Source organism: Aphelocoma coerulescens, chromosome 13 (genome assembly GCF_041296385.1).
Source record: "Aphelocoma coerulescens isolate FSJ_1873_10779 chromosome 13, UR_Acoe_1.0, whole genome shotgun sequence".
Lineage (NCBI taxonomy): Eukaryota > Metazoa > Chordata > Aves > Passeriformes > Corvidae > Aphelocoma > Aphelocoma coerulescens.
In genome coordinates this window covers 9725129-9749045 of record NC_091027.1, presented here as the reverse complement: position 1 = coordinate 9749045, position 23917 = coordinate 9725129, and the positions used below count along the sequence as shown (strand labels likewise).

General features: G+C 39.0%; 1 protein-coding gene across 2 annotated transcripts; it reads left to right on the top strand.

Moving 5' to 3' along the window:
* The first annotated feature begins 26 nt into the window (after positions 1-26).
* On the top strand, positions 27-19877 carry DDX46 (DEAD-box helicase 46). 2 transcript variants are annotated; one of them, XM_069028708.1, is made up of 24 exons: positions 27-106; positions 2480-2662; positions 2942-3082; positions 3974-4091; positions 4245-4410; positions 4712-4863; positions 5190-5303; positions 5919-6084; positions 6451-6571; positions 6913-7088; positions 7517-7638; positions 8445-8523; positions 10323-10405; positions 11256-11420; positions 11769-11931; positions 12820-13013; positions 13544-13681; positions 14322-14471; positions 15091-15288; positions 15873-16091; positions 16620-16764; positions 17393-17466; positions 17931-18009; positions 19094-19877. In XM_069028708.1, the coding sequence occupies exons 1-23, from the start codon at positions 90-92 to the stop codon at positions 17976-17978; spliced, it is 3132 nt and encodes a 1043-aa protein (XP_068884809.1). In that variant the 5' UTR covers positions 27-89; the 3' UTR covers positions 17979-18009; positions 19094-19877. The 2 variants fall into 2 exon arrangements, with proteins under 2 accessions (XP_068884809.1, XP_068884808.1); XM_069028707.1 differs by having other exon boundaries at positions 17931-19877.
* The last annotated feature ends 4040 nt before the right edge of the window (positions 19878-23917 follow it).

The following is a 23917-nucleotide window of genomic DNA, read 5'->3' as shown; positions in this document are numbered from 1 at the left end:
GCGCGGGCCGGAAGGGGCGGCGTTCCCCGCCGGGCTCTCGCCGTGCGGGCGCGGAATGGCCGCCGCCGTGTAGCGGGAGCGCCGCCGCCATGGGCCGCGAGTCCAGGTGAGGGAGCGGCGCCGCCGCCCCGCCCGCCCGGGGGTCGCGGCGCGCTCGGGGATCGCGGCTCGCTCGAGGATCGTGGCGCAGTGAGGCGGCCGTAAGGGGGACAAAGGGTGGCGTGGGCTCTCCCGGTCGGCGGGCGCGCTGAGGCCGCCGCGGCAGGGCCCGGGCCTGGAGCCGGCCCTGAGGGCAGGGCCGGGGCCTCGGGGCTCCGGGCCGGGGCCGCGGGTGCCAGCGCTAGGTGTGTCCGAGTTGCCGAGGCTCACCGGCACCGACCCCGCGGCTCCCGGAGCTCCTCCGGCCTTCGCGGGCTTGTTCCAAAATACCATAATTAGCCACGTAAGGGGGTTAATCTGCTCTAGGTGTTTTTGCTTGTGCCTTTTGTATTTATGCAGGATCGCGTATCTTTTGCTCTCTGGCAGCTGATACAAAGACCCGGTTAGTGTTGTAACCAGCTCGGCAGTAATGGCCCCCTGTGCTGCGTGTGTCTCGGGCCAAGCCTGGGCTCCAGATGGTATGGAGCTGCTCACACCTATCAGGCTTTAAACCGATGCCACAGTTTGCAAGTGCTGTCGGGTATATGCCTCTGTTTCCTAGTTTAATTAGATTTTAAAAATAAAGCTGAGACTACAGTCCCCACATGAGGTTGTACTACACTGTAACAGCTTCCAGGTCTATAACGGAGGTTTACACCAAGAGAGGCAGATGACGTGAAATTTTAACAACAACCTTAGGCTCAAGTTAGTGATCTAGTGCAGAGCTGGGCACTCCCACAGATCTACCTAAATTAACTCCAAATGAGCTGGGGCAGCAGTGGGCGGTACAGGACACCATTAGAGCCGCCTGAATTGAAAGCCAAGCTCTGGCACTCCATCCAGCAGGACTCCCTTGCTTGTCACAGCATAGCTTCTCTGCTGAAAATGACAAGGCTTTTCTGTTTGGGCTAAAAAGAATGTTAAAAGTGGGTTTAAACTTGTATTACTTTTCTATTTTAACGTACGAAAAGTTTTAAAAGTGAAGAAATGGTAAGAGGGTGAGAGCGAATGGTGAGTGGACATGGGTGGGGGCTGCCTGTGCTGGGGTTGGTGTGAAGAAATGTTCCATGCACTGGGGCTTCTGCAACCTGAAATCATCTTTTTGTCTTTATTGCACAGTGTAGAGGAAAAAAATTTAAAAACAAAACTACTTCTCTAAAACTAAAATATTAGAAAGAGAGGAAGTATAGAGCAGATCCCATGGCATTTTGTGATGGAGACGGGAAAGAAATGTAAAATCTCAATGCTGACAGATATTTTTGGCTCTCAGTTATCCTACTGATAGGCAGGATGTGGGTATGTGCTACTGTGTGAACTCCAAATGCACGTGGTATCTAAATATACCACGTAACATAGACTAAGTATAAGTATACTGTTATTTTTAATGCTGACCTATTTTAATACTACGATGGAAGTGAAACAAGGAGTTGGGGGGCTTAAAGTCTTGCCTTCTCTGCTTCTTCCTGCTTCTCTAGCATGACTACTGGGCTCGTTAGGAGAAGGGGTATGTGAGTCCTGAGCCACTGGAGAGTGAACAAGGGAATTATTCTGGCATGGTGACCAAAAATCTGGAATTGGAGGAAGAGGAAATGGTCACAGTAAACATCCCTCTGTGACTTGTACACTCAGATGAAGAGTTTCCTAGAAAATTCCTAGCCCTGCTATGCCCCACAGTGTGATTGGGATATAAGAGCATTAATGAGGGAAGGATAGGAGACACCCGTCTCCATCACACGCCCCTCAAGTCTTGCTGACCTCTGTCATCTTCTGTTGTGAGGTTTGATATTATGGAATTTCTATTGATGTCAGCATGGTAAAGGTATTGACCACAGCTGTATCACATCCTCAGGGGTTTATGTTTCTTTAATTCCAGTGTGACAGCTTTCCTGTTGAGCAGAGGTATAGTTTACCTACTTTACATGAGTAAACATGTATTGTATAAAAAGCAACAAAGAGCAATTTTTTTGCTTGACAGATTTTGGGATAGCTTCAAAGAGCCTTCAGCTTTTCCTATATATGAGACAGATATCAGTGGATTTCTGAAAAGGAAATTGTTCTTGATGCTCTGGTGTTCTCATGATGTGCTTGTAGTAGTAATCTAAAACTAAAACAAAATTGTGACCAAATAATCCTTCTAATTTCAGCATCATTAGGAGTGTATATGCATATTATGTATATAATACATATATATATTAATCAGTTTGGCAAGATGATTACAAAAGTTTAGACATTTAAAAAGTCCAAGAAATTAAGATAATTTTTTTTGCTTGCTTGACCACCTCACAAACACATTTAAGTGCGCGTGGTTCTGACGCTCACGCTGTGTGAATGTGCCACGCAGGCATTATCGGAAGCGCTCTGCATCCCGGGGGCGCTCCGGGAGCCGTTCCAGGAGTCGCTCCCCATCGGACAAGAGGAAACGTGAGGACAGGCGCTCCAGGAGCAGGGATCGGGATCGAAGACGGGAGAGGTCGCGCAGCAGGGACAAGAGAAGGTCTCGCTCACGGGACAGAAAGCGTCAAAGGTACGACATCGGCTCCAGTCAAAGCATCTGAGAGTGCCTGTCCGCTGAATATTGATGTTCTCCCACTCCAGTCAGTTACTGTGCTGATGTCCGCGATAGATTTCACTGTGCTTAAGGCTTTTTGCTTATTAAATGCTTTCTAGCTTGCTGGTGCTGGAGTTTATAAGTTCTTAGTGGTCTTGATGATTGGTGGGTTCCTTTTACAACCTGTTCCTCAACAGAAGGCTGAAGTTATACTATGAGCATGTCCTAAGTAAAGACAATTTTGTTGCATGTCAGACGTTCAAGGAGTAGAGAAAGGGAACGGAGCCGAGAGAGAAGACGATCCCGGAGCCGAGAGAGGAGGCGCTCAAGGAGCAGGAGTAGAGGGAGACGGTCTCGATCCTCCAGTCCAAGCAAGAATAGGAAAACAGAAAACAGGTATTCTTGTGTTCTTGGCTTTAGAAATGTGTGAAAGCTTACTGAAGGTCATTATCTTTTAAATATATCTTGATAGAGTTTTCAGATATAATTGCAAACAGACTATAATCAGGCTCTGCTGTAAAATGAGTGGGAAGTCCATAAATGGTAACAACAGTCTGTATACAGAAAAAGCATTGATGACACTCGAGAAATCATCACAAGCTGGAATCACAAAGGCTTTGGGAATAAGTGTATGTTTTGTATTAGAATAGCCCAAAGAAAAAAGCTTAATGAGATTCAATTGGCTAAAGTGAGTTTTATATTTATTGTCGTAAGTTAGCACAAATTTAGTTTAGGTGCATTCTTTTGTTTTAAATTGGAACAAGCAAGGACAGTAAAACCTGTGATAAATGGGTTTTGAATTCAGAGCAAGTGTTACATTTGCACCATATGAGTAGCTTTTCCTAGGGACAAGGGCTTTTGTCTGTCAGTCAGGATGGTGTCTTTAGGGGGACGCTCACATTTCTGTGGCAATATGCTAGATCACTTTACCTTTCTCTAGAAATTCCACAAACAGGAAATTTTTTCTATCTCTTTTCTAAATGCTGACTTCAAGGAGGTGTAAAATAAAGCGCAGAACAACTGGAGTATCAATTGTAAGAGCTCTGAAATGAAGTCTGCAAAGAAATGAGAAAAGCACGTGACAGTGAATTGGGTTAGCGTCTACGTTTCTGGTAGTTAGAGGAAATAATTCCATGACATGGAAAGATTGTCTGGGAAGCAGTGTGTTTTGTGAGGTGTTTGAAAACATAACAGGGTGATCATAGTTCTGTTTCTGTCCAGCATATATGTATCCTCCCTCTGAGAAAAGCTGTAATGTTCTAAGAAACCTTTGATCTTACCTTTCAGATCAAGATCTAAAGAAAAGACAGAAGGTGTGGAAGTTTCCAAAGAAAAGAAAAAAGACAAAGACGACAAAGAAGAAGAGAAGGATAAAGATGCTACCACAAATGCTGTGGCTACTGAGGTAGAGACTTGTAGCATTTGTAAATTTAAAAGATAAGTTTGTGGATGTCCAGTCTTCTGCAGCATGCTTACTCAATGGTTACATTTGTTTAAAGAAGCATAGGCTAAAGCCAGCAGCTATTAATTTTCACTGTTTGGTTGGTTTTTATCATAGAATTTTGATCAGAACAAGCTAGAAGAAGAAATGAGAAAACGAAAAGAAAGAGTGGAGAAATGGAGGGAAGAACAACGCAAGAAGGCAATGGAAAACATAGGAGAGCTAAAAAAAGAAATTGAAGAGATGAAACAGGGGAAAAAATGGAGTTTAGAAGATGATGATGGTATTTAACCTCTTTATATATAACAGAATGCTTTTGTTCCTAGTAATATTTTTATTACAATATCTTAAAGCATCTAATTACTCTTCAGAATATGAACCATAAAATGATAAAGCCTAAATCTGGTCATGGTGTCAAATGGTTTAAGATACATTTTTGATAAACCAACTGGAGAGATTTGTATTAGGAAAAATTATATAGTAATAACACTGGGCTGTAATTATTTGGATAGACAATAATTTGACACATATAAGGACTTGCATCTTTCCCTGTCTTTTATCCCTATCTTTTTTGATGTTATTAGATGATGAAGAGGAAACTGCAGAAGGAGAAAAAGAAGGCAATGAGGTTGAAGATGAGGAGTTAGATCCTTTAGATGCTTATATGGAAGAAGTAAAAGAAGAGGTCAAGAAGTTCAATATGAGAAGTGTGAAAGGTGGAGGTGGGAGTGAAAAGGTAATATCACCTGTTAAAGATTACTTATTTTTAAAAGGCAAAGATAACTTTGTGTTTTAGTAGCAAAATGGCTTGGAAAAAAATGGGGGAAGTGCAAAAAAGCAAGAATTTAGATGCACTTACTGCATGTTTGCTTTCACTTTCATTTCCTGGTGTTTTTATGAAACTGTTTTAGCAAGCATTTTTCTTACAACATTTCACTGAGGGAAGTGGGAAAAAAATGCTCAGCATAATGCATCCAGAAGTACAAATATTCTGTATGTTTTTTACAGGATGGGTTTTGTTTTATACAGTAGTGCATTAATTTTTTTAAACTGTTCTTATAGAAAACTGGACCAACTGTTACCAAGGTGGTAACCGTGGTGACAACCAAAAAGGCAGCTGCTGAGTCAGAAAAGAAGAAAGGGGAGCTCATGGAGAATGACCAAGATGCAATGGAGGTAATGGAAATATTCTTCATTTCTCCTGTGAAAAGGCAAAGTGCCTCTTCTTGCTTCCTGTGGTTGTGTGTGGTGTTTGGCCTGAAGAGCTGTGAAGGGTGTGGGTATTTTGCTGCTCGGGAGGCTGTGGAGGGACAGCCTTGCCTGAGTCACAGACTCAATAACCTGCAGGCCCTGGAGCTCAGCCGCATCAGGCCATGCTTTGTGGCTGCAGTTCCAGTGCTATTGGTGCTCCTTCAAAGCTGAGGTGGGGACATCTGTCAGATCTGTGACTGCAGTGGGACACCAATCTGCTGGTTGGCTGCCTTTTTCTTACTGTTTTCATCTTACTGTTTCTTTTGTATGGCAGTGATTATTTCTGAGTGTCAGGCCTGGTAGCTGGCATTGGTAAAGTTGTGAAAGTGATACAGAACATGGTGAGAGTTAAGGTTTGGGAGAAACGTGAAAGAATTAGGGGAAGGAACGACTGGGCCTGTTAAGCTGAGAGCAGCTCTTCAGTTTCATGTCTAATACAGTAAGAAGTACTTGTTTCTTCTGAATAGTTTCGCAATAAATGAAAAAAGGAAACACCATCATAATTCATTAATTCTAATGTACACATTGTGATCTCTACAGTATTCCTCAGAAGAGGAGGAAGTTGATCTTCAGACTGCCCTGACTGGCTATCAGACCAAGCAGAGAAAGCTGCTAGAACCAGTGGATCATGGAAAGATAGAATATGAACCTTTCAGGAAAAACTTCTATGTTGAAGTACCAGAACTAGCTAAAATGACTCAAGAAGGTAAAGACAAATACAACCAGAACACCTTGTGCACTATTAAAGAAAAGAATGGTGGATTTCAGTGTGCTGTGGAACAGCAAATGCTTTCGGAATATAAAAAGCATTTGGAGCAGCTTACTATAGAAAAGTGTTAAATCAGGTGCATCACTATTGTTGATAACTTATTATAATTATATGAGTCTTTGGTTGGAAAATTAATCTGAGTCCTTTCAACCTAACTCCTGTGTTCATGTGTAACAAGCAAAAAGCTGTTTTTCTGGTAGTGATAAAATTAGTATTTCATGTTAAGGGACAAAGCAAGAATTTTTTGATCAAGGTAGTAGAGAAGTGTCAAGTTTGACTCTGATAATGTAAACTCTATTGCAGAGGTAAATGTGTACAGGTTGGAGCTGGAAGGAATTACAGTCAAGGGAAAAGGCTGTCCCAAACCAATAAAAACCTGGGTACAATGTGGTATTTCCATGAAGATTCTCACTGCCCTCAAAAAGTAAGCAAGCACTTAATGAACTGTATCATCCTTGATTTTGCTCACTGTGTTCTGTGGCTTGTCCATGAGAAGGACCTTTTACTTTGTTGCATAATGCCACATGTCCGTGTCTGCAAGTGTTACATAGTCATCAGAGTGTTTGTCACTCAGTGTTCAGTTACTGTTATTAACTATTCTCTGCCATTTGTATCATGTTTTTGCTGCTCATTTTGAGCTGTACTTTTTGAATTGTACTGGTATGTATATATAAATACGAATATGCAAAAAAATTTAGCATGACATCATGATTCACATCTGTCAAATTCTATTTTGTTCTTAAAATTTTTTTTTTTTCCTTTAAGACATGGATATGAAAAGCCCACTCCCATTCAGACCCAGGCTATTCCAGCAATTATGAATGGACGGGATTTGATTGGCATTGCTAAAACAGGAAGTGGAAAGACTATTGCATTTCTTTTGCCCATGTTCAGACACATTATGGATCAGAGAGCATTAGAAGAAGGAGAAGGTCCCATAGGTAAAAAGATTTTATTTTCAAAGTTACTATTTAAATAAATAAAACCTCAAGTATATGCTTTAGATGGGATTTCAGTTCTTCTCTCGGTCATAGGGAGAAGTGCTTACTAGTATCCATTGATAAGTGGCTTTTTTTTAGTTAATGATCACCATGCTCTTTAATGTTGTTTTATGATCACAGTGCTATTTAATGTTGTTTCAATAGCACTCCCATGTCCACATATCTGGGAGACCTTGCTCCTTTGATTTTTAGATTTGGACCAGATTTCCACTCCTTCCTCATAGTCTCAATTATCTTTTCCTTGAAATTACATTCTTAAAAATAGGAAGTAAATTGCTGTAAACATCATTACAAAAGATTAATTTCTATTCTGTAAATTATAAGATCTCTTATATTGCAATGTATGATGAAAATGTTTTGCTTTTCAGCTGTCATTATGACACCTACACGTGAGTTGGCTTTGCAGATTACCAAGGAGTGCAAGAAATTCTCAAAGACACTTGGACTTCGAGTTGTCTGTGTTTATGGAGGAACAGGAATCAGTGAACAGGTATGCAAAACACATGCCTGCCTTGTCAAAGAATGCTTGGGCTTTATTAGTTAATGTTACTTTTACAGCAAAATTAGTTGCTTTTCCTTTTCCATGAATCCAGTACATTTGCAGTCTTCATTATTGATCTGCTCAGTGGGAATGATAATAATGCAAAAAGCTTTGCATGTAGCTTAGCCTTAAACATACAGATCTTGGAAAGTCTCAAATACAATCCTTAAATGTTTCAGACTGTTTCTCTTTATGTATGTACTGACCATTAAATTAAAATTGAATTATTAGTGGGATATAATAATTTGAAAGTTACTAAGAAGCTGTATTTTTCTGAGAGTTCCCTGTAAGATAAAAAAAGCCAGAAAATTATAACATTGGTTTATTGCATTATCAAATATTGCATCTTGAAGTAACATAGAGATTAATTCAAGGGTTTCCACGCCCCCATCCCACCCATTTATGGAAACAACAGGAGTGATCATCTGTGATGGAACATGGTGTCTGCTATCACTTGTCCCTGATGTAACACTAACATTTCTTCCAGGCTCTTAACTGCATTGAAGAAATATCCTCATTAAAACTACTTCAGGTGGTGGTAACTCAGGCTGTCAGGGATTACTCTTTTTGGAAGCAAAGTTTTCTGAAGACTAAAAGAAATTGCTAATTAAAATCTTTACCTAATTCACATTAGTAGAACAGCTGTATTACAATGTAGGTGGTTTTCTTTTTTGCAAGGTGATATATGTTTTAAAAAACCTGAAAGAAATCACAAAGCAAAAACTAATAGATTGTTTACTGTGTTTTGAAATCAGATAGCTGAACTCAAAAGAGGTGCTGAAATTATTGTTTGCACACCTGGACGTATGATTGACATGTTAGCAGCTAACAATGGTGAGTAGAAAACCTTTTCCTTTGGAGAATTTTTTACATTTGTTGTGTAATTCTAACAAATTCAGAAGATCATGTATTTTGATAAATGGTCTTATGGAATTTTCTTATATCTCTTCAGGCTGCACTATCTAGCTTTTGAGAATATATAGCACTAATAACAGGTTTAAGCATATATTGGTTTGACTTTTTTTGGGAGGACAGGAAATACTACATTCTTGAAGCGTTTTTGAGAATGTTTATCATTGCTAAACTTGAGATGTGCTGGTCCAAATTTTTTAACTTCAAGTCATTTAGATAAAGGTTATGTAACAGTTGCTTATTTTGTCTGCCCGTTGATCTGTTATTCGTGTTAGAGTAGCTCAGCAGTTCCCCACTTTACAAGAGCATCTGACTCTGCCTTTATCTGTTTGCTCTAAAAAATAGATAAAGAAGCCCTCCCTAAATACCTGCTCAAAAGTAAAAGAACTGACCTTATATCAGATATTCAGTTTGATTAAACCGAGCCACTGCAGCTTTAAGAGGTTTTGTCCTAGTGTAACCATTGCATGCTTATTAGATAAAGTTTTATTATTAAATTATTCCACATCAAAACCTCTACTAAACTGTTGACATTATTTAACTTCTGTGAAAAAAGTACCTTCAAGACATATAGAACTGGGCTTCCAAGACTTAAATCGTCAAAGGTAGGTACATTAATGCTGTTCCCAAGTAATTTTACGAAGTTACTATTTGGGGATGAAAGTGTTAAGATGTTAAATAGATATGTAGATATTAAGAAATACTTACTTTGTTCCTTAAGTATGAATTCCATATCTTAAAAAATGCAGCGCGTAATGTCCTAAATAATTTGAGGATTCAGCTACAATTTGCTAAAGCTGAGAGGACCAAATTCTTCTGTAGGTTGATAGGCACAAATCTGAGTGATAGTTGTAGAAAATGTAACAAATCTTTTCTATTCTGAGACCATTTGGCAGTGTCACTCCACAGTTTTGTGGAACTGAATGCGTTTATATTGTTTGACAGTATGATTCTAAAATCCTTGAATTAAGTCCTTCTCATGAAAGGGAGTCTCTTTGCTGTTTGTTTGGGAAGGGTGCTAATTATCCTGTCCATGATAATTTCAAAATGTTCACAGAAACACAACTTGCTTATTTTATTTCAACCTGTCCCAGAATTTGGGGTGGTTCTTGATTTTAAATTCAGGAGTGTTACTGGGTAGGTTTAAATCTTTATATAGTCATTTTGAAAAGACTTGCTTACTCTGTTTTATGCCTCTTATTAGCAGTGATCTAGAACTAGTATGATTATCCTCAGATAGTTATTCTTAGCTCCAAGGAAGCATTACAGATTGTGTATAAAGGAATTTTCTGAGGCTGCAGCAGTTAGCACTGGGCTTTGCCTTCCACACATGCGCTGTAATCTCTAATATGTTCTTTTCTAGGTGCCGCTGTCAGATACTGGCTGATGTGGCTCCTTGCTTCAGCTCAGTCTTAGTTTTATGATGTGTTTTGGCGAGGGCAGTTTTCTGAATTTTTCAGGTTCTTCTGGCCCTATGATGGTATGCAAGAGAAGAGTTTGACAAACTAAAAGGGCCTTGTGCATACTTACACATTTCCCAGAATGTATGTGTGATTAAAGTGTGAACATTAAAATTCACATCTAGTGAATTTTTAAAAAAATTAATTAATCTCTTTATTAGAAGATAGTGAGACTATGTAACATTTAAAAAAATATTCCTAAGGGAAACTAGATTTCCATTTGGTTTTGTTTCCCATGTGTTTTTTCCTCTCCTTTCACAGGTCGGGTGACAAATCTCCGTAGAGTCACGTACGTTGTACTTGATGAAGCTGACAGAATGTTTGACATGGGGTTTGAGCCTCAGGTAATTCATGACGTGAGGGATGGTGCCAAAAGATGCTATTTTCCACATCAAGGATTTTGCAATGCTACATTATTACTACACTGTCAGTGGGTGTTCAAAAGGGTGTGCTGCATATGGACAGCAGTTTAAGCTGACTCTAATATTTCTATTATTTTCACATCTGTTGTCACATTATTATAACATCACATTATCCTCACATCTAGTGGAAGGTATCCCTGCCCATGGCAAGGGGTTGGATCTAGATGATCTTTAAGGTCCCTTCCGACCCAAACCATTCAGGATTCTATGTTTTACTTTCAATAAATTCCTATATAGCTTAGATTTTTCTGTAATACACAGGGTGTTTTACACACTCATTTTGAATACTTGTGGCCATGTTGTATCCCTGTGTAATCCCTTGATACAGGTGTTGTATTAGTAGTTTGTTTATAAAGTCTGTGATGCCTCTTGGCAAGAGATAGGAGCAAAATGTTGGAAGTGCTTCTGACTAATTACTTTCTGAGAACTTTGGACACCCAGGGCTCTTTCAGTTGTCATGGGCTATACTGTTCTCCAAAACTAGGAAAATTCCTTTTATTTGTTTCTTGAGCTGTAGGGTTTCTGCTTCATTTCCTAGGATTTTTGCTGAGATGCTGCCGGATTGCATATTGCCATGCAACTTAGTTTTCAATCCAGCAAGCTTTGCCTGTCTTCCAGTTCCAGCAGCTTGGTGCCAAGAGGAAATCTGTAAAGAATGTTTTGTAGTCTGTGAGGTGCAGATACTACCTGACTTGAAAGATGACAGCTTTGTATGTGTGTGAAACTGAGTTACAGCACTTGGATATTAACAGGGAATGTTCTCGTACCACAGGTTATGCGCATTGTAGACAACGTCAGGCCTGACCGTCAGACTGTCATGTTCTCTGCTACTTTTCCCAGAGCTATGGAGGCCCTGGCTCGCAGGATCCTCAGTAAACCTATAGAAGTGCAAGTTGGAGGCAGAAGTGTTGTCTGTTCTGATGTGGAGCAACATGTGGTCAGTATCACACATCTGCCTTGCTTATTTTCTCAGCTGGCAAAAGATTGTTCCCAGCAATGTTGAATATAAACCAATATACCCACAGAGCTTTTATTTTTAGAAGTTTAGTGGCCTTATTAAACATGAACTCAAAATAAATCAACATCCTAATCTGCAAAGGCAGTGTAAGTTTTAAAGTTGGTTTGTAGCACTAAGCTGAACAGCAGTTTTACCACTAGGTATGGGAACAGCCTGAAAAAGTAATCTCCTGTTCTTGATTTTTACATTTATACACTCTGAATTCATTTAATGACTCAAGATACAAATTATACTCTTTCTACTTTGCTTTTGTATGTCTTTTTTCAGATTGTCATAGAAGAGGAGAACAAGTTTCTGAAGTTACTGGAGCTACTGGGACACTATCAGGAGAAAGGATCTGTTATTATATTTGTAGATAAACAAGAACACGCCGATGGGTTGTTGAAAGATTTAATGAGGGCCTCTTATCCTTGCTTGTCTCTTCATGGAGGTAATCTGCAAATTTAAGGATTTATATTAACTACTCCCAACTAGAATGTTGGTATCCAGTAGTTAAAAATCACTTTATTCCTGTATAGTACCAGTTATTATTTCTTCATAAGCAGGTTTTGCTTTGTAATTGGGGAAGATAATTGTCTCTTAATTTGAAGTAGACATTATAGTTTTGTGTAATTATTCTTCATTGTTCCCTTTGAGATGTCATCAGATGCCAAATCTTGTGTCTGTGCAAGAGGACTGTTACTGAGAGTTAACACCTCTCAGGGAATATTGCTAACTACTTGTTATTGTAGAGTAGTGAGTGCCATTGGGCAGGATCACATGATATTTTTATTTGAGATTCCACAGTAACAGCAGTTGTCACTTTACTTGCCTTCTATCAACTAATAGTAATATAATGGAAGTAGCAAGAGGAGAAAAATTTCTTTACAATACTGTCCATTCCAGTATATTTTAAAACTTACATTATTTTTTTAGAGCATTTTATATAAAACCAGTAAGTACAAAATCACTTTCCAGCAGGAATGCAGTAATGAAAAGGGGAAAAATATTCTTGTTATTCTGAGATTTCTGTTGCCTTTAGAGAACAGACAAAACCTCCAGATGAGGTTACAGCTGAAGTAGAAAATTGAAAATAATATATAAAAGGCTTTTGAGGGTCTTGGCATGGGGAAAACGTCTTTTGATAGTTGAAAAATTAAAAGTTATTCTAAATAATAGAGGTTATTTTGGCTAGTGTATTTTGCCTTTGAAAGTGTGAATGTATTGAATTTTTATTTGCTTGTGATTTTGGTTGTTTGAAGTTGGAGGGTGTTTTGACCTGGGTACAAATTCTCATGGCTTGAAGCAGAGCTTTGTAATTAACTGATTTGTCTTGCAGGTATTGATCAGTATGACAGGGACAGCATTATTAATGACTTCAAGAATGGAACCTGCAAACTTCTGGTGGCCACGTCTGTAGCAGCAAGGGGCTTGGATGTGAAGCAGCTGATGCTGGTGGTCAATTACAGCTGTCCCAACCACTATGAGGACTATGTGCACCGAGCAGGCCGCACTGGGCGAGCTGGCAATAAAGTATGTACACTCAGTTGTCTGGTTTGGTTAGTACTGGCATTTTCCCCTTCTTTCTTGCTTGATGAAGTTGTTCCAAGGGATAGTTACAGAGGGAGTAGTTTGTGTTGTTGGTGTGAAGAGTGTTTTTAATATATTCTGAACTTCAGCACTCTGAAATTTGGAACTTACATGTTCTTCTGATGTATGAGTGTTCTTTTAAATCCCATTTGTGGCTGAAAGTTTGGGTGTTTTTTACTGTTGGAGATGTGCCCTACTAAATTGATAAGATTTTAATTTTTCAAGCTTTCAACCATGACAAGATTGGTTGCAAGGAAAGATTTCTGTGTTTACCGTCTTTGGATGATTACCTCTTTATCAGCTTCCTGGGAAATCACTTATTCATTCTATACTTCCACTAAAAAAATGTTGTTGCATGACTGTTGTGGTTAGTTTCATTGACCAGAAATAAGCATCTGTGCAAGGGTGCTTCAATAAATTTAGAGTGTCTTGAGAGCTTTTTCCTAATTGTCTCTTAAATTAATTTTGACCAGGGGTATGCATATACATTCATTACTGAGGATCAGGCACGTTATGCTGGTGATATCATTAAGGCTTTGGAATTGTCTGGGAATCCAATTCCTACTGATTTGGAGAAGCTCTGGGCTGACTTCAAAGACCAACAGAAGGCTGTAAGTAATTCTTTCTTCTCTGGAGGGCTTGGTCCAGGTTTAATGCCTGCGTATGCACATGGGTCCAGTTGTCCAGTGTACACACGAGTCGCCTCACTGGGAACAAGTGTGTGCTTAGCTAAGTGTGTCAGGGACCTCAGGATTGGGATCTTGAATGTCATTTAAAGAACTGTTCTTGAGAATTTAAATGTTGGCACCTGTTATAAATACCTATGGTATAAGGGGCATTTCAGCTTTTACCAAGATTCACATACAAGATAATGAAGTTCTTTCACAGAATTTGTATGATTATTTCTAGAGCTCTCGCCATCAGAGGATCTCATTCATGCTGAGAACAGTGACTTTGGAGTTCTTCTGATACTAAAAAATGGAGGGGTTTTTTTACTGCATTTGAAAAGCATTTAAAATGTATACTTACAGGAAATCCCAATAGGCTATTGTCTCTGCTGAATTAACAGAGGTTTTTTTATTACATTTCATTGTGAAATGCAGCTTTTAAATTTGAAGAGCTTTATGAATGTGCTAGGATTTGCTTTTTGAAGAACTTCAAAATTATTTGTATAATCTTACAGTTATTTTATGACTATCAGAACTAGAATTTGAAACTCCTAAGTATGATAATACATGTTTTTGTTCTCAGGAGGGAAAGTTGATTAAGAAAAGCAGTGGATTCTCTGGCAAAGGTTTTAAGTTTGATGAAACAGAACAGGCTTTGGCTAATGAAAGAAAGAAGCTACAAAAAGCAGCTCTTGGCTTGCAAGATTCAGATGATGAAGATACAGCTGTTGATGTAAGCATCTGGGAATAGGATTTAAGTTGCTTATGGATTTTCTCAATTCATTTGATTTTCTTCCTCAGTAGGTTACATCACACATTGCAGAGTTCATGGATTTCAGTTACTCTGTGACCTTTGTTACTGACTGTATGTATTCTTCAAATATAGAGATACAGCTATGAAGATCAAGATCTAGGAAGATCTTCAGTGTCTCTTTCTGACTTACTGGTGTTTTACACTTAATGTGCAGTTATGTAAATGTCACATAAATTATTTGTGATAATAATCTTGCGTAAATGAAATAGAACGATTGTCCTCAATTGCTAACGTATTTTTATTTGCATTGCTTTAAAGACATTCATAGTAGCATTTCCTATTTCTAAATCTTACTAGATTCCTTTCTTAATGTTTGATAGACTCCTTTTTGTGACTTGCAAGTAAACACTGTGTTCAGGCATTTTCCTGATTAGATCGTCTTTTTGTTGAGCTGTAGTTCTGGGCAGGCTTCTACCATTTCTACAAGATTAATTTCTTTAAAAGCATGTAAACTAAATGCCCCTTAGTGTTTCTTTCTCCTGATGATAAGATTATATAGTGGTAAATGCAGTGATCATATAATTGTTGTTTTCTTTAGATTGATGAACAAATTGAAAGCATGTTCAATTCAAAGAAAAGAGTAAAAGACATGGCAGCACCAGGAACATCAAATGCTCCTACACCATCAGCTGGGAATGCAGAAAAATTGGAAATTGCTAAAAGATTGGCTTTGAGAATCAATGCCCAGAAGAATCTTGGAGCAGAGGCACAAGTCATGGTCCCCTTCCACTTTAAGGTCAGGCTCTTTACAGACCAATTTTATTCTTTTTTAATAAAGGTTGTTCAGGTCTTTGTTCTGTGTCTGCCATTTGATTTAGTGTTTCTGCACACTAGTAACATACTGCGTTGTTTATCTCATTTAGGCTGGGCTAACTACTTATATAGGATTTGTAAGTGAGCTGATACGTTTATAAGACTTATTACAGAACCATAAATGCTTTGTCTGCCTTGGCAAAGAGTCAGTTCTCTACTGATAACATTGCACAATTAGTTTTGTCAGCTTTGGCAGAGTTGCAGAACATCTTTCTCTGCTAAAGCATGAGATGTACATGTGATGTACAATGTGTTTAGATTGAGGTTAATTGTTCTGGAATGTCCAAAGATATTTTAAGCTGAAAATATGAAAGACCAGTAAGATATTTGGAGGTGTGAAAGGAGTTGTTGAGAGAAAGAAAGGAAGAGCAGAAGTCTGGAGAGTGTATTTGTTATGTAGACAATTACATTATATAGAGAATGAAAAGGGTTTAATGAAACCCTTATTGGTTTATATAGGACTATTTTTGGCTACCTTGTTCTCAGTATGGACTTCTGCTTTTACAGGATGTGATGCAGCAGGCTACAAATGCTATCCTGAGAGGAGGCACAATTCAGGCTCCTACTGTGTCTGCCAAGACCATTGCAGAGCAACTGGCTGAAAAAATCAATGCCAAGCTCAATTATGTACCCATAGAGAAGCAGGAGGAAGAGAAACAGGATGGAGGGCAGAATGAATCCTTTAAGAGATATGAAGAAGAATTAGAGATCAATGACTTCCCACAGGCAAGTAACTATTTTGCTGTAATCAAGGGTAAATGATAATTATTTAACAAAACCTCTCTTCATACTTACACCAATAAAATATTATGTCTCTCTTTCTGATCATACCTAATTGAAATTACTACATTATCTGTGATTACTTCTCAGGTTTTATAAATGCAATGCTTTGGACTTACTCCAGAGTGTATCAGAAAAACAAGTATTCATTATCAGACAAAAATCTCTTCACCCTCTACTCACTTCTCTAATACCCAAATCTCTGACACTGTCTGGTGTTTTTTGCAAAGGCTTTACTGCCATGACTGCTACAGCTCTTTGTCCTTTTTTTAGTACCTGAGTATTTCTGCCGTTCAGAATGTTGCTGCTCTTATCTACCTCCTCTGTTATTTTGAGGATTTATATTTCACAGTATCAAGTACAAATTCCCTGTATTTATATTTGAGGTTCTGCCCACGTTGGCAGAACTAATGTATTGCCATTTTGTGTGGTGCCTTTCTCCTTGTTGATCCTCCCATATCCTTCACCCTGCAGACTGCCAGATGGAAAGTTACCTCCAAAGAAGCACTGCAGAGAATCAGTGAATATTCTGAAGCTGCCATTACAATCAGGGGAACTTACTTCCCTCCAGGCAAAGAACCCAAAGAAGGAGAAAGAAAGATTTATTTGGCTATAGAAAGTATGTATTCTTTTTATAAATGTGTCTGTTACAGCTCTTAGCCTAGTTTTGTAATTAGACATGGAATTTGTGTAGCCAGTGTTCAGACACTTGAGTTATAGACTGACTGTAGTTACTGAAAAACACTTGTTTATCTTAATACACTTCATCACATGATCCATGGGGATCACAGAGAGGCTTTTCCTCACCTGTGACAGAACAACAGCTAATCTATGAAATCAGTTTGGAAGAGAGGAAAAGAAAAGAGGAGAAAGAATAAGCACAAAGAGGTCTATGCCAGTGTAAAATAAGGGAAAAAATAGAATTCTCTTTAGGCTGTTAAAGTTTTAAGAAATTGCATCAACTACTACAACAAAAACTTTGCAGATGTCATGATGGTTGAGTTTTTATCAAGAAACCTCTAATCCTACGTATTTCTGACCAGTATCATTTATGACTGTTTGGAATATCTTTCTTAAAAGAGAACACAGTCAAGCTGTGGCATTCTGTGCAATAGAGTGTTCTTCACCAAATAGCTGAGGATATTCAGCAAGTTTTACTATGCTTCTGAAAGTAGCCAGCAATGTTTATTCTGTAAGCTTCATAAACACTTTCTGTATAAGATTATAATACGTATTTTTATCTTCAGGTGCCAATGAACTGGCTGTACAGAAAGCAAAGGCAGAAATCACACGACTTATAAAAGAGGAGCTTATCAGATTGGTGAGTACAATATCCAGAATGCAGAGGGAAAGTGTCTTAATGTATGCTTTATGAGATTGACTTCTGCAAATGTTGGCACTCTGGCATGAGGTTTTACTAATATCAGGGACTGGGACCTATAGATGACAAAAACACTGTTCTATTGAACAGCCTAAAAACCCATTACACTGGTTAATCAGCCAGAACACAGCTGCTATCCAGCCAGCAGATGGAGATAACACATTGACAGAGATTTTTGAATGAAGACCCCTCAAGGAGTTTGGTCCCAGTAAATTTCCTAATTTCAACACCATCAGGCAGGGGAGAGGAGAATGAGTCCTCTCATTTTAATATTTTGTATGTGTTGAGAGATCTGGTTTGCTGTAGCTTTACAACATACCCAGCTAATAACCTAGTGGGGTTTTATTGCAATTCATTTATCCTTCTTCACTTTTAACTGTGACTATCCTCTTTTTTATTTGCAGCAAAATTCTTACCAACCAACCAACAAAGGAAGATACAAAGTTTTATGAGCATTTGGAGTTACCTGTCTGCCAGCAGCTGGTGCGTGAAACTTTGTGGCTTCTGTTGTTTTTGCTGTTTACACTGCTTATTGTAAATTAAGGAATTTTTTTATTTCGTCTTGCGGACATTTTTTAACAGAAAATTGATACTTGCTGAAGCATCTTAATTCTCTCCACTAAAGTTATCAGTCTTAAAGCAGACCAGTTTTGGCGGAACATGATTTAATTTAAAAGTGCAGTTTATATACTTTTCATCATAAAGAATGTGAAATAAACAGATTTTAATTTTTTTGACGGACAGTATACTGTTAAGTAAATGAAAGTGTTGGGATTTGTGTTGGAAATTGTTAGAATGTACCCGCTTCGTATTGTTGAGATGGTTCACACATCAATTTATACTGGAAAAATGATAAAACACCAAAATAAAGGTAGGATTTTTCTCCTGATCCATAGCATCTCTCTGGCTGGTTCCACATATATTTGTTCCCTGTACAAATGTCCCCCTAAGGTCAGAGAGTCTTGCATTGATAAGAATAGAGAATTTTATCCAAAAACACTCAAGGTCTCAAAACGTTTTAAGATCTTATCCTTCTCATGTCCCATTTTTTCTTTATCATCCAGGTAATAGATAACTCTTTGGGGTTGTTGTAAAGTGAAATGTTTTGTAGTATGACAATAGTTTTCCTGTTTTTCCCTAAACATCAGAATTTTAGGATTTGATTTTTTTTTCCCATTTGGTGACATAAGAATGAAAGCCTGTTTTAGTTTAAAAAGGAATTAGCAGAAAAAAAAAAGAGAAACCTCTTTTGTAATGAAATATAACTTGGTCACTCTTTTATAGTGTTCTTATATATACATTTAATGTGATTATTCCCCCAGGATTGTTGTCTTTATTACTGTTAGGACATGGCTTTAAGTACAAATGTATAGTGATATTTATGAATGAATGCCACAAATACTATCATTGCAGTCAGTCAGCTCCTGGGACAGGCAAGACCGATGTTTTTGAGTTCTCATCCCCATAACCATTAGGATTCATGATGGACACTATTCCTAAGCATTTAACTCCTGTCTGCTTGTCTGGAGCCAAAGCTGTAGCAATTTGAATTGTCTCATTCTAACAGCTGCAAGACTTTGAAGATGATGACTTTCAAAAGGACTTTCATAGAAAGCTTTACTTACCTGACACATTGAGAAGAAATGTGTCATTTTAAACCAGCTGTGTATATACTGCTTTAACCCTGGTGAAGACAAATCATACAATCTGCATCATGGCTGTATAAATTCACAACTTTTCTTTCCAAACTTCAGGTAATTTAAATGACTCTCTGTGTTTGCATACAACTGTCTGTTACCCTGTCAGTGTACCTTATTTGCAGTACAGGGAAGATGCAAAGGAATGATTACACCAGCTTAAGAGCCTACATTTAGGATAAGAACACTCCTGATGTGGTACTTGCCAGTATTAATACATGGAGTAGAACAGAGAGAAGCAGCACACACAGTAACACTTCTCAAAACTTAAAACAGAAATCTCAAACTAAAGCTCTCTCATTACATTTAAATACATCAGTTTTCCTTCCCTTAAGAACTGGGGTTTGATGTCTTTCCTAGAAATTCTTTGTTGAATTGTTTAACTTTTGGACAGTGTCCCTTCCCAGAAGAGTGACACATTTTGTGTATTTAATGAAGAGCACTGTGGAGTTTGGACAGCCTGACACATCTTTAAAAATCTTGGTTCAACGTGTTCATACAGTGATATCTCCTAAAAAATGCATGATGGAGACACTTTTATTGGATTTCAGAGATACAACAATGTATAATCTTTAACTTCCTGGGGGTTTTAAATGCAATGTCAATATTCCTACATTTTTTTAATTCCAGCAAAATAAAAGTAATTTCAATGTATATTTTTCAGAAACTGTCTTTCTGAATAGCTCCTCTGTTTTCTGCATTTGCACTGCTTCTGTATTTTTTTCCTATGAGAGTGAACCTCACACTGTTTGGATTAGGGTGATGTGAACAGCAGCTTGTACTTTTGTTTTTGTGCTGGAAATGCAATGTGACACAGCCCAGACTTAGGTAAGAAAGTCACAGTGAAGGTGTTTGGATACATGAAAACGGGAGCAAAATGCGTAAAAGCTGGTGGAAAAGAAACTCTGAAATTAACAAATACACAGGGAAAAAAACAGTGGAAACAAGATGAGAATAAAAGTTTGGAGAAGATACAATTTAATAATGAAAACTGCTATATTTAGTTCTTTGCAAGCGTGTCCATGGATATAGGCAAGATCTTTATAAACATCATGATTTGGCTGCTTTCCAGGGAATCTGCCCTGGTCAGATTCATGTTGCCAGTTGTGGGAAGAGCACAGGGATGCTGGCTTTTGGGGTTTTTTTTAAATACACATAAGCAGAGCTTGTTCTGTTACCTGCCCAGGTGATAATACTACCAGCTTTCACGGTTGCCTTTATGCTCTCAGTACTTGAGTGAGCAGTGGTGTTTTGGGTGGATAAGTGATACAGGTATTTGGCACTGGATCATGAATGAGCTTTTTCTTCTATGTCACAGTAATGTGGTGGTGTCATCGTGCAGCGGGCCCACACCAGGGAGGGGAGGCAGACCGAGATCCCTGATCCCAGCCCAGCTCCCTCATTCTCCGTGCAAGTGGCCCACCAGAGATTCAAACAGCAATAACTCCCCCTCCCCCCCCCCCCACCACTGTAAAGGATTCATGCCTTAGCCAGGAAAACAGGAGAGACTAAATCCAGTGTTTTGTGTGGGGAAAAAAAATGCACAGCAAGATAAAAATGTGTGCTGTCACAGTTCAGAATTTTGTACTCCCTGAACTATATATGTGGCACATGGTTCCCACCTTTTGTTTAAAACAGGCAGCTCAAGGCCTACTGTGCCTGTTGACTTTATGCTATAAAAGTTGTAAGCCAGACAATGAGTGTAGATCATAGCCAGCATGTTCTGTAGCTGTTCTCTGTGCTGGCTGCTTTAGATTTTACTTGTACAATTAGAGCAGTGCAATATAGTTAATGTGCATTTGGCTGTTAATTAAATGAAATATTCAGAGGCTCAAAGTACCATCTGTAGGGGCTTTTTGTACTCAAGTCTTCCAAGTGGAAGAAAAAAGATTTTTGTTAAGCAAAGTTTGCCTGAAATTCTTCAATTGTGATGAATATAAAAGAAACACCAAAGGCTGGATTTGGGATCTTCAGAAAATAAGAAAAAGAATGCTGGAATTTCAGGGAATGAGAGAATACTTTGGTGTTTCAGTCCTTCAGGCATTTTTACAGTTGTAAGAAATGGTGGTTACTTCTGCCAAAGTAGTGGCAGGGTTACAGACAGGCACCTGCGGCTGTGAGGACGGAGCCTGTGAAGCTGGCCAGGAATTAGTTTTTAACTTTCTGCCATGGACATGATACTATCGATGGTGCTGCTGAACACCTCGTTTACAAGGGCCTAACTTTGCCTCAGTTTGCTGGTGAGGTGGTTCTCAGTGTGAACATCAGTGTCAAACCTGCCCTTGGCAGGGAGTTCCTGAGGGTCGTCCCTGAGCATTAGCTCTGGGCCCTGTGTGCATACTCTGGCCTCCTCACGTGATGCTCCAGGAATGCACTTTCCTTTGATTATTTTTCTTGACCCAGATCTCTTCCAAATATGGTCTCAGCTTAAACAAGTTTGTGTTCTTAGAGCTCGGGTGTTTGCAGAATAAATTCTGGCTTCCAGCTAACTATGGCTGGCTGTAAGGAGGCAGAGAGCAACCTAAAAATGCAAAAATAAAAGGGGCACAGCTGGACTCAGATTTGTCTCAAAATGTACATTTTGTACAATGTTTATACAATGCTAGGCAGGAAGATTTGTTTTCATAGTTTTAGCTGCAGTGGAAACAATTGTTTTTAAATAAATGACCATTAGTCTGAGTGATTGCCACCCAAACATTGCTTCTCTGAGACTTTTCATCTGAAACAAATTTAAATATTTTTCTTTAGTCAAACTGAGAGATACAAGATTGTCAAGCTGACCAGCATAAGCAGAGGTAAATTAATTAACATCTCAGAACTAAGTTGTTCCAGTGAGCTAAGAAATTATTAATAACCTACTGTGGAGTGAGCATATGATTAAGTTATTTTATACTTTGGCCATTCTAAGTATGAAGTTCATCATCACAAACATATCTCAAAATAATAAATACCCTGTGGCAACTGTTCTGAAATGAATGGCTGAGCAAGGAAAATGTTACACTCAGAATTAAGATCAAGGATTTTCGTTAAAACCTCCATTTCCTCTGCCTGTGCAAGTTACCGAGGAAGTGAATTTGTAGAAATTATCAGCTCCGATAATTCACAGTTAAATAGACAGGAGGTCATGGCAGTTCCTCTACTGAATTCTCCCTGTTTGCTCAGCATGCTTTGGAGCCCAGGACCGGCAAGAAGCTCATGTATTGGCAGAAGAAGGAACTTGTGCTTTGAGGCCCTTCTTCTCCTTGAAAATGTGCATCCTTCGGCAAGATCTCCAGTGAGAGAGGAGGAGAATGGCACTTTGTGGTCTGGATGTGGGAAGGGGCAGTGTTTCATTGCATCACTTATCTTACAGATACTTAATGTAAGCATTTGGTACTGCTAATGAGTCAGTCCTTTAGAGGAAGAAAAGGAGGGAGCAGATTCACAACTGGAGGAACTGCCATGCTTCAGGCCCCAGGAGCTGTAACAAAACAAGACAGTGGCAGAGCAGTTTATCAGTGTTTGGTCCCTGTTGTTATTAGCACAGTGCCCATGAGGGGACCGGGTCCTATTGCTACCAGATGACAATTTGAGCTGGGTCAGCTGGTGTGGGTTTGCCTGGAGCATGATGCAGGGTAGTGACACCAACCTGGCTGTCAAGGAGCCATGGCCAGCTCAGGTCAGACATTTAGATCTTTCTCTGCTCTGCCAGCAACAGCCTCGACAACAGCTGGGTTCAGGCTTCACAGCTCAGGATGGAGCCTTTCACTGCCTCATGTTACACTTCCACTCCTCTAGGGTCTGATGGCTTCTGTGTTCTGTTGAGATCACAATTGCTGCAGAAATCAGGAGGCTGAGCCCAGCCTGACTTCCATCACCTTCCAGATTAAAATATTGAAAATAGCAGGATACTGAAAAGGTGTCAACCTGAACCATTTTTCGTTGGCATTTCCAATAGACATTTGAACAGCAGAAAGATGAGCTTTGTAAATAAACTGAATCATTTGCTAAATTAAGCTAAATAAAGGCTGCTTTTCCCTGCCGCTTTCTTATATTGCAAGTGAGGATTCCTGCATGCATTAGGAAGAAATGGCAAAAATACGAATCATCATCTTGGCAGGATGTTGCACAGCAATTTTCAGCCTGAAGAGCTCCAGTGTTGTAAAAATGGAATATCTTAGTGCTGGAGTACAGCAGTCAGCTCCTCAAACAACAGCAGGAGAGGGAAATATTTTTAAAAGCAGAATTAACCATTTGTGAAAGCTGCAGGTTCTTGTTTCCTGGTCTTTTTTGCTTTTGTTTTCTAAAACCTCATCTGAATAATACACAGTGTTTTTCAGGCTCTTTTGTCCATCAGTCATTTAAGGACCAATGTGCTCATTCAGACCCTGTGATTTGAAGAGTGTGTGTTGCTGTCTGTCAATGGACCAAGGGTGCTAATGGAGGACAGGAATCTGTTATAGTCATTAACAAACGTGGATTAAAAAATATGTTGGTCACAGCCCTCCACCAAGTGGGCTGTCATATTATTTCACTAAAACTGACCTCGAGAACAAAAGGTTGGATGGTGAAATGTGCTGGGCACTTAAAATTCGTGTTTCTATGGGATCTTTTTGGAAGCAGTTGAAGCTGGTATTCCTTGTAGTTGCTGTTCCTGCTTGCAGGTATGAAGCTGTGTTTATAATGAAGTGCTACTGCAACACTGAACTCTTCAG